Below are 11899 nucleotides of genomic sequence, written 5' to 3' on the forward strand. Positions count from 1 at the left end.
GCAAAAAAAAGGATTATCGAAAGAGTTAAACTTGCACGTTATAGAAAGAAATAATAATGTTAGATATTACTTTTAATTTAGATAATGTAATATATATTACGGAAATGTTTTATATTTAAAAAAGAGATAACATTATTATTAAAATTAAACTTTAATTATAATAATCATACAAGTATATATGGAAATGGGAAAATTTTTATAAAAATAATGTAATTTTTGTATTCGCTACAAGCAAAAGTAATACTGAAATTCTTTATATATACGTATATACGTCAGTGCTTAATAAAATTAACTTCCTAAAAATATTAGAAGTCAACATTTTTTAAATTATATATATATATATATATATACATCCTGTATACATATATACATATATACATATATATATGTAAATGATATATATTTGTGTGTGTGTATATATATATATATATATATATATATATATATATATATATATATCTGATAAATTTCACACAAAGCACTTGTGTGTAGATAGAACGGATTAAATTGAATCAAAAAGTCCTCTATCATTTTGCAATTTTTGCAATAATTAACGAGATATTAATTACTAAAAATCGCTGAATATTGATTGATAATTTTTTATTTAAACACAATCAATCAATTTTACAGAAAAACAGCGAGAGACAAAAATTATTTATTTTTTTCTCATAAAATTCTGAGAATGTTTTAACCTTATTTTCTCATGTTGGTAAAAACCTATAAATTAGAAAACGCAGTACTAAAAATTAATTAAAAAATTCTGAAAAAATTCTTAGAGTTCTATGAGAAGAAAATAAACAATTGCTTTTCATAAAGTTTTTCTGTAAAGTTGACAGTATTTGAGTAAAAAATGATTGAAGATCAATATTCGGCAATTGTAAGTAATTAATATCTTCTTAATTATTGTAAAAATGGCAAAATGGTAGAAGACTTTTCGACTCAGTTTATCTGTTCTACAAGCGCTTGTCAAAACTTATCAGACACCCTGTATAATTATTATGTTTATAATTAGTAATGATGAATCCCAATATCTAAAAACAGGACACAAAAAATGCCTAAAAGACGTTTTAAAAACATTTGAAAAATGCCTAAAAGACGTTTTAGAAACATTTGTTAAAAGATTCAAAATACATATATCTTATGTCTCGATTTTGAACTTTTTTGTTATCTGGAACATTATTGTAATATATGTAACTAATAATATATTATTTATATAAATAAATGATTAGTTATAATTATGCATTTTTTAATTATACATTTTTTAATTATACATTTAATTATATATTAGTTATGTATATTACAAATACTTATTTAAACATTACAAATACTTTTGTTTATATCAGAATGCTAAAAGAATCTTTTCTTTTAAGAAAAATCAATCTTAATTGAGAAATATCAAAATTGATCGTGTCAGGTTTCCTTTCCATTATTTTGAAACTGTGTTTATGAATAAAACGTGAGAAAATAGTATTATCTAAAGTATTGTGTATATAATATTATCCTAATAGCTCTCAGTGTAGACTTTGCATAATACATTCTTCTTCAATTGCTGATTATGTAATTGTAGATAGTCCCACAGAAAGTTGTCAATCAGACACGTACAATCGAAATCTGGCAATTTTAATGCGGGTATTTGTTTTACGAATGTATCTTGCTTCAATGTTTCTATCAACATTTGATGCAAATATCTTATTATCATAAGTGAACAACAGCGAATCTCTATTTCTTCTTTGGTTCCATGGAAAATGAATTCTACAAGAAAACACAACGTGTTTTATTATATATGATAAATACAATAAATCCTCCACATAGAAAATTTGCGAAAAAAGTGTATCTCTTAACAAAAAGTATCTCTTACATGTAAACATTTCTCTTACTGTATTAATTATGATATTTCTATAAAATATCATAATTAATACAGTAAGAGAAATATAATAGATAAATATTGAAAACGACGGACTCACCTCCAATGACTTCGACCTTGACATATATTGAGGGGCTCCGCCCCTCTCCCTGCATCTTACCCCGATTTAATCCTAATCTAACTCAACTTAATCCTTACCTGATTGTGAGATGGACGTAGGTTCACACGCGTAGAAAGTCACACACCCCCGTGATGGAGGGAGGGGGGAGGGAGATGAGGATATTGTTTTTTGTGATAATTATAATTTAAAATATACAATTAACTATACATTTATATTGTCAACTTTATTTGTTAACTTGATAACTTGAACGAATGACGGGCTAAAATCTTCCGAGGATCACGCAGAATCTTGACAATATATATCATTAGAGGTGGTTCGTTGTTTCCAATATTTACTTATAATATAATATAATAAATAGAAAGAGTATGATAATATAATATAACATCAAAAATGTTAAAACAAAAATAAATTACACATCGAGTGAAATTAATAATCTGAATAAATTTCCCTTTTTAAACAAGAAGAGTGATAGAAGCAGAAAGACAATCTATTTCATGGTAAATAATTATTTATATTCTGTAATGTAACTCAAATTATTGCAATATATGTACACATAGGATATTTCTTAGGCAGTAAATTCGTTTAAAGGATATAATTTTTATATATTAAATAAAATATTCAGAAAATGGAGGATAACTTATTGATAAAAAGTGATAAATGCTTTACCCTCTTTTTTGAGTTCATCCAAGAATTTTTTACTGTAAACAAGAACATTGAAATGATCGAAAATCTGAACAACACGATAATCAACAAATATAGTAGAATGCTTCATTTCTTCTATTTCAATCCTAAGTTCATCTTCTTCGTCGTCAAAATAGTTCCATATATCGGTAACTAATGTCCAAGCCTTAGTGAACAAACAAACTGAAAGAAAGTTTATGAAAATCTCATTATATATATTACGAAATTATATATATAATTATAATGCTCTCTAAAACCTTTAGAGTAAATTTCATATTAAATAGTGAAACCTCACTCTCGAAGATTGAAAATTGAGTTATTTTTTTTAAATGGGTCAATTTTCTCTCTTTTAAAATGAGAGTCCACTTCAAATAATTTAGAGAGTGTACATCACAAATGTAATATATTATTTAATAATTGATTACAGAAATAATGCGCAGCATTATAATTATATAGCATTCATCAATCAATAAAAACAATTTGTATTTGGAAGATTTTATAGAGAAATTTGAGGCTGCGGCAAAAAAAAAGCAGAAATAGTAAGATATAAGCGATAAGCAAATCAACATTTTGCTATATTCCTTATTGCTTTACGTTCTTTATTTGGCTGATTATTTCGTTTACTACTTACTACATCTTACTGTTTTACGTTTTTCTATGTTTGTATGTTATATGCTTTTATGAACTTCGCATTCTAATATATATAATAATTAAAATGACTTGTGTCATATAAAAGCATTCTTGTTGATCTCTATCTAAAAATTTTTTGCTTATCATAATATATGCCCCTTCGAATAGAATAAAATCTCTTGTAGTATTATCTCATATCATTAAAAACAATGAAGATATATATCTTAAACGATCAAGTTACAGGAATCGCATATTCTTCATCATATTAACCGATAATAAATACCTGATCGATCATGATATAGTACTACGTCATGATATGACGGAAATTTATCATGAATTGTGACCATCAACTTAATGGCATCCTGTTTACATGATTTGATACAATTTGCGAAAGTACCTATAACAAAACAAAATCTTATCAATCAGTTAAATATGTAAGATTTATCAATTAAAACAGTATATTTTTTCAATATAACTTATCCAAGACCTCTTCCTTATTTTAAATCATCCTAGCGAAAATGCGAAAAAAACGAAAAAGCGTTTAAGTTAAATAAGGGAAAAAAAACAGAAGTCACATTCTAAACAATCTAAACATCCAGCAAATGTTAAATAGCAATTGTATAATTGTTAGTTGTAATTTCTCATTCAACATATATATTATATTACAGTTATATTGTTAAATAGGAAATTAACAATTTCATAACTAACAATTATGTAACTATTACTTAATGTTAAAAAGTTTCTAGGAAATAAAAAGTAAAAAATTTTTAGGAATTCATAATGATTGCATAACGAGTTACAGAATAAAGGTCTTGCAGTGGAATTTTTTAACTCATTATATAGTTGTTATGAGCACATAACGATTGTATAACAAGTATAGAATTTCGCTACTGAACGAATTATATACATATGTATTGTTCATTCAAATGAACGAAAATGGTACAAATTTGTATACATAAAAATATATATGTAAAAATATATATATAAAAAATATACATGATATGAAATATTGTCATGTAATGATTTATACCATCATAGTGGTCCAACAAAACCTTTCCAACTTCATGCAAAATTGTTAATCTTTGAGATGTGCGTGGCATAGTAATGTTGTTATCACCCTGGAAAATCTGTATCATTTCGACTATAGATAGCGTTGTATAAAATTTAGGATCCCATATTGGTTTTCCATTCTAACGCAAAAAGATTAATTACATATTAAATCAATTATTAATATATTTAATTAAAAATAAAAAATTATAGCGGTGTTTAGATAGATTTAAAAAATCAATATAATATAAGTTATATATTTAATAAGATAATGGAGATAGAGTTTATCACAGACTACTGTTCACATTGTATTATAAATATCCGTTATATTAATTTACGATTTTCAATAAAATTAAAATGGAACGATTTACAGAATAAGAATCATACGATTATTACATTTTGACTTTATACCTATTTTGCATGCTTGCATAAAACATACACACACAAATAAATAAATATATATAAATAAGCTTAAGTAAGCTTTAAGCCTAAGTAATAAGCCTAAGTAAGCTTTAAGATTTAGTATATGATATTAGAGTGTAGTGTAAACAACAAATTTTCTTATTGTATTGAAAATTTTGTGCCAACAAAACGACATTTGCGGCAAATTTTGTTGCATTATTTTATTTTAAAGAAAACTATTGCTGAAAGTCATCGTTTGCTTCTACAACTATATACTTTATTTTAGATATTACAATAATCTTTTAGATATTACAATAATCTAAAAATAGTATAGAAGTAATGGTACTGGAACACTTGTATTTTTTAATGGTTTATTTTATCAAACTTGTATTTTTTTTAATGGTTTATTTTATCAAACAAATGAAGGAAAAGACGATAAAATTTACATACGCGTACCCCATTAAAATATCAATAATTTTGTGCACGATTATAAATTTAAATATGCTGTGAGAAAATAGAACTAATATGTTCTAAATTAACGACGTGAATGGTTACTTAGTACCTCATAAATCAATGCGCATTATGATTAGAATTAAAAGAATTACGTAAGTATTGTGTTTCTCTACATATAATGTATATATCTACATGTATTTAACCTATGTAATGAAATATTTGAATAAATTTTTTATTTATAATCTTTAATATTTTTAATGCAAATTTCATGTTATGCTACAAATTAGAAATAAATTAGAGAAGATTTTGTATTTACATTTTATATTTATTTATTTATATATATTCTACATTCTATATATTTTTATTTGTGTGTGTGTGTGTGTGTGTGTGTGTGTGTGTGTGGACAGAATTAAATTTTTAATGTTAATAAATTAATTCGTATTTAAACTTTAGACCAATTTTTTTAATAATATGCGAAATTAAAAATGTTAACATTAAGATTGATTCATTTCTCCTTCCGATATGACAATATAAATGAATTTATCAAACTTCTCAGATTTAAATATTATTCATTAATTAATAGTTCTTACTTTCATATATTTATAAGTTATATATATTTTGTATACAATATGTATATAAATATATATAAAAAATAAAATACAAATATATAAAAGATAACAGATTAGAGTTGAGAATTATTCCTTGAAACAGGGATTTAGAACGGCTCGCTGAGACCATTCCCAAACCGAAAGGCGCCGTGCCAAAGTTCGGTTTACCGGGATGGAAGATGATGCCTCTAGAGAATAAAATACCGATGATACCTGGACCGAAGAGTGCTTACAACTTTACGCGATGCAAAGTGGGGAAAAAATTATGGAGAATGAATTTAGAATTTAATTTGAGCGATCCTTATTACCATGAAACCAAATTCCTTTATGAACCCTTGCACGACGAGCATCTGTTTAAGTTCTTTTCTAGACCAATTAATCGGAAATTTCTACTGAAAGCCGATCTAATCACAGATAGCATGGACGTGAAGTGTTCGCTGCACGATTATAACGAATACAGAAAATATCTAAGGCAGGTGCATGCTGATCGTATCAAGAGGGAGTTGAAAAAAAGAAATCGGCTCTTTGTCGAGAGGAGAGCCTTACGCTTTGCCGAAGATCAGGCGCGCAAGGAAGCGGAAAGGTATAATTCATAATTGCTACGTGGTAAGAAAAATATCATTTTTAATGTGAAAAATTTCTACTAGCCAAGAAAGAGATATCTCATCATCCTAAATACTTTTTGTTTCGTAATCCTTTTCTTAAATACATAGAATAGAATTTATTACACTTCAGCATACAGTTAAGAGGACTTGGTTTACATATACAGGGTGTTTGATAAGTAATGATAAAACTCTCGCATAGGGCGAACTAAACTGAGTCGAAAAATCCTCTACCATTTTATAATTTTCGCAATAGTTAACAGATATTATATAAATTACTAAAAATCGCCGAATATTGGTTTCCAATAATTTTTTTACTTAAATACTAACAACTTTACAGAAAAACGGTAAAAGATAAAAATTGTTTATTTTCTTCTTATGAAATTGGACAAGAAAAGATTCAGTACCAATTTCACGATGCGAAACAGGTCGATATTCATAATCGATTCTTGCATTTAAGACTGTCTTCCTCCTTATGAATAGTCCATAGATGGAAAGGGCAGAGATTTAGAAAGAGACATTGGCTTTCCATCGAGAGTTTAAATTTAAAACCGGATCAGAATGTAAGAATCAATCAACTACAGTCGAGCATTCCCCTATCGTTCGACTGTAACAGGGGAATATTCGACTGTAGTTGGTTGGTTCTTACATTCTGATCAGGTTTAAACTCTCGGTGGAAACTAGGTCACTGTCCAACTGCACACATCATGTTATCTATCCACTACGAGCGAGTCTCTCAGTTCTCTCGCTCGCGCTCAAAAGCTTTCGAATGCGAGAAGAACGGATGTATTTCACTGTCGCGCTCAGTGACGCCGAACTGAGCCGAACACGGCGTGCTCGGACTTAAATGTGCATCACTGCCATAGAATAAGCATTTCTATGTTCTTTCAGATTAAAAATCCGCCTTATATAATCCATCATCTTATATAATATAATCCATTATCTTATATAATCCATTATCTTATATAATCTATTATCTTTTCTAATTTTTCTTTTTCATTCAATCCCCATATTTTCGTCTCATATGTCATGACACGTACTTTACACTAGATATCTATAAAATCTACCTGAAATCATTCCTGCATATCCTCTTAAACTCTAGACCTTCCTTTCCAGCTTACCTTTTCTGTATAATTCCTGTATATATTCCTCTCTTTATAGTTATCCCTTCTATTTAAAATAAAACCTAAATATTTGAATTCCTGCAAACAGCAAGCGCTCACTCAACTGTCCGTTGAACGCAGCCATTGATGTATCCAGATTTAAAATATGATGAACGCAGCTAATGAGGTGTAACACAGACGAGAGGCCTAACGCAAGAGGAAGATGACAAAGGTGTATGTATTATTAACAGGATTTCTGTTTTATAAATTCAGATTGAAAGAAAGAGAGAAGTTCATTACCGAGAGACAGCATCGCGTGCAGCAACGGTTACTACAAAAGGAACTGAGAACTCGAAAACTGGAGGAGCGAGAGTACAGAACGGCGCGAAGATTGAAATTGTTAAAGCTTCTTAGGCGGGAAGAACGAAGTCTAATAAATATTAAACGTGATGAGCAGACCGAACAGAGGCAAAAATGCAAAATTGTGGCGGAGATCACTCGACATAAAGTAATCGATATATTGGCGGATTGGAAGGAAAAAGACAAGGCACGAAAAAAAGAGAGGGAGGAACGACTAATGAATATCGCACAACAGAAGCAGAGAGACATGGAAGAAAAGTACATACATTATTAAATATATTTAATAATGGAAAACAAAATTTACCATGCGATATTTTTGATAAATACAGAATGATTTAGTTTAGTAATTCTTGTGAACAAGCAGAGTAATCTGAAAAGGAAAAATCTGCAAGATTCTTTTTCTTAAGAAAGACGAATTTCAGATGGACAAAAAAGCGACAGTTCCAGGAAAAGGATATTGCGAAACAAAAAATGTTATTGCAACGTATAGACGTTCGCCGTCAAAAATTCATAGAAGATTATAACAACAAAATAAATAAAAAAACAGCAAAAATGAAAAGTAATGTTATAAGAAAAAATTGAAGAAATAATATTACATTTTGAATTATAAAGTTCTCAATTATAAATTATGCATTATCATTTAAATAAATTGAAAGATTTAATTTTATTATAATGTAATTTTGCGCAGGACTTTTGGACGATGCGAAACTTTTCACAAACTGTTACATGAAGAGATGCTTACCAGATGGAACGAAACTTACTTGCTGCAAGAAATACTTAACAAATAATATAGTAAATGCAAATTAAAATATTCTAGACAGAAAAAAAACGCATTTTATATTAAATGTTGTTTCTATTGTCATACGAAAGAAAGCTGAAGTAAAATGTAACTCACAAGATTCAGCGAATCTTCCGTCGAAATTCACGAAACGGACGAAACAAAAAGTATGAAAAATTTATATTTTTAAACAATTCAAAAAGATAAACACAGTAGGCTGAAAGTTATAGCAACAAAAATGATACAACTATATTTCAAAATCATTTTTGCTGAGGAGGATTCCAAAGAGAATCGAAACGTTCAAAATAAAGAAAACATCAATCCAATATCTGATTATTGATTGTTCACTAAATAATTGCGCCGTTTATCGTTGCTGACTCTCATTAGCCTACTATATCTATCTTTTTGTATTGTTTAAAATTTAAGAGTCCTATTATAATTATTGTTATTGTTTATATTTTTAATTTACTTTTATATATTTAATTAAGTTTGTACATTTTCATGCTTTAAATTTTAATAAAAGTTCTGATAACAGATAGGTACAAATGAACATAGAAATAACATAAAAATCGAAGCAGATTACAAGACAAATGATATCAATAAAGTAAAACAATAGTTAGCAGAGTTAGTAAGTAGAAAACAAAATTAGAAAATGTCAGTCGATGAAAATTGTGTAAAAGTAGAAGCAATTAATGTTATGTTGTTAACGAAGTTAATATCAGAAGACACATGTAAAGAACAATAAAGATTAATGTTAAATTATATTCAAAAGTGTATTTGAACAGGTGAAATATAGCAACGTCACATAAAAAACTAAATAAAATGTGCTCACGTCAATAGCCCTTTTAATAACAGCGCACAGTGCCATGTATCCAGTGAATCCATCAACTTTCCATTCCGGCATATCCTTTAGAGACCAAAGTGCAAAATTCAATGTATTCAATACGAACAGCCAATCCGCCGCTCTTTTGTCATACTTTTTGGGATGAAATTCGGACGACAATCGCACGTAACTACGTGTTACTGCGTAAACATTTTTATTATTGTCATTGCGAGACAAATAAGTTATTACCTAAATAAACCGATTGAAATTTCATTTATAGTAATGTACTTGTTCTACAATTGCAAAAATCTGGGAGTTAAATTTACACAAAATTAGGTAACTTACACTAATTATCGATAACATTTATACAAAATTATGTAACTTATATATCGAAATATTTACAATCACTATTTACAATTTTCAAAGAAAGAATGAAAAAAAACCTCCGTTGCTAATTCTTTTATTTTCCGCATGTTGATAGACACATCTTGCGATTTAGTAGCGATATATCGCATTGTATCAATGTCTTGCTTCTCCTTTGACATAATGTTGCGTTTACTCCTTTTGGCTCTTTATTTCAAACTACTGTGATTATTTCGATCGCGGATATACTTCGACAAGTTTCACGATCACCTCGCGGTCACCTCGGCAAGCGTCACGATCGAAAATAAACATGACATGAAAATACAAATTTTTTATTATTTGTATTATTTCGAAATCAACCGAACGCTAAACTTTTATATAATATTGGGTCATCTAAAAAGTATCCGCGGTTTTTTGTCACTAGATGTGTGTTGATGGTCATATATCTAGTGATAAAGTACCGCGGACACTTTTTAGATGACCCAATATTTATCTATAATAATTTTATATTTATTTAAGAAAATTGTGGAGCATTAGAGATAAAATGCCGTATGGCTCCGTGCAAGAGCAACAATCTTATAATCGACGGATTTAAAATTTGATTTCTCATATCTCACATAAATTTTTGTAATTTATAAATTATATAAAGGAGATCTTACTGGCCTACTCAAGAATTGTGCGTGTAGTTGACAAACGCATCTATGGTCATTGCGCTAAGCTAAGGATTGTGTATAAACAGTAAATAATTCTCATAAAAAAATTATAAGGAAACTTCTCACCTTTAGGAAACTGAGAAAAATTAAGATTTGATTATTCTTTAAAATCGTAATGACATTACAGATTGCTGATTACAATTGCCAATTGATGGTTCTATTTTAGTAATGCAGTGAGCACGAAACTAGTTGTATTATAATTGACTAAAAATAGACTCGTCGACCGGAAACCACAATCGGTAATCTATAGTATGTAATTACAATTTAATGCCAGTGTCACACACATTGGAGATTGAAGATTGCGAATTAAATTTTAATCCGCTTTGTTCTAATTAGCTAAATTCTAATCCAATTCGCAATCTCCAACGCATAGTGTGATACCGACATATGGAAGACCAGCAAGCCTATGTAACTCTTAATGCAAAGGACTATGTCTAGTTTTATAGGAAAATTTGGGTCTCGGATGAACAACTTTGAGACATGCCTAAAATTTTAAGGTATTAAAAGAGAATCAAAAATTCCATAAGCCCAACTTTATGGGAGAGGTTTCCTGAGTGTTAGAACTATCAAAGTTCATTATTATGACCACTTATTATGTACTACTAATCTTATTCAATTTCTCTGCGTCCAGGATATCTTCCCGCAGTAACGGCGATGACGGATTGTATCGAACATTGAAATATCTAAAATGTATTTGGTACAGTTCATTAATCCGGTTGACAATTATATGGTATCTGGAACATGCTCAACACTTTGACGAAGACATGTGTCAGCAACAACAGTTTTTTTTTACTTTTAGAGAGTTCCGATGAGAAAGCTAAAGAGAGATAAGATCCATATATTGGTCACATTTCAATTAGGCAATTAAAATCTTTTGTTTCATACTTTGAGTATCTCTCTCCTCTCTTCATCGATTAATATATATCACTTATAACTATTCATTTGGGGTTCAAAAAAGGTTTTAGTTATCTTTGTCAAGATTGGACATATTCCAGATATTAGATGATTCGAGAAATCGAATAAAACCAGTCCTACATAGTACATAATGTATAATATGATCATAATAGCGAACTTTAAACAGCTGTAGCCCTCAAGAGACTCATTTTACAAAGTTGTGCATATGAAACTTTTTAACCTTTTTTTTATGCTCTATAATTCTAGCTAGATCTCAATACTGTTCAGCCGGAGCCCAAACTGAGCATAGTCCTTTCGTTGTCATAACGCTGCTGCGCAGCTCTGATTCACCATGGTAAAAAAAAGCTGCGCAACGACGTTATAATGATAACGAAATTTTTACAGAATAAATCTATAGGACTTGGATTGTAACGCTATTGAATGGATTAGTCTTGGC

The 11899-nt window shown here is 28.9% G+C and overlaps 3 protein-coding genes across 4 annotated transcripts in view; 1 reads left to right on the forward strand and 2 right to left on the reverse strand.

The window, feature by feature from the left end:
- Positions 1–364, reverse strand: part of LOC105144930 (queuosine 5'-phosphate N-glycosylase/hydrolase-like) — a 62282-nt gene extending 61918 nt beyond the window's left edge. For both annotated transcript variants that reach the window (XM_087415419.1, XM_087415420.1), the window contains exon 1: positions 1–364. This exon is cut by the window's left edge and continues 546 nt beyond it. The gene's annotated coding sequence lies outside the window, so the exon portion shown is untranslated.
- Positions 365–816: 452 nt separating this feature from the next.
- LOC105144836 (queuosine 5'-phosphate N-glycosylase/hydrolase-like) lies at positions 817–11761 on the reverse strand. The gene is made up of 6 exons (XM_011054032.2): positions 9916–11761; positions 9482–9721; positions 4327–4486; positions 3580–3693; positions 2652–2849; positions 817–1752 (listed from the first exon to the last, which is right to left on the reverse strand). Exons 1-6 carry the CDS (start codon positions 10015–10017, stop codon positions 1502–1504), a joined length of 1065 nt encoding a protein of 354 aa, XP_011052334.1. The 5' UTR covers positions 10018–11761; the 3' UTR covers positions 817–1501.
- Positions 5142–9488, forward strand: LOC105144834 (uncharacterized). The gene is made up of 3 exons (XM_087415423.1): positions 5142–6389; positions 7785–8129; positions 8294–9488. The coding sequence occupies exons 1-3, from the start codon at positions 5986–5988 to the stop codon at positions 8451–8453; spliced, it is 909 nt and encodes a 302-aa protein (XP_087271549.1). The 5' UTR covers positions 5142–5985; the 3' UTR covers positions 8454–9488.
- Positions 11762–11899: the final 138 nt, after the last annotated feature.

This window comes from Acromyrmex echinatior, chromosome 18 (assembly GCF_024713525.1).
Source record: "Acromyrmex echinatior isolate Ae372 chromosome 18, ASM2471352v2, whole genome shotgun sequence".
Lineage (NCBI taxonomy): Eukaryota > Metazoa > Arthropoda > Insecta > Hymenoptera > Formicidae > Acromyrmex > Acromyrmex echinatior.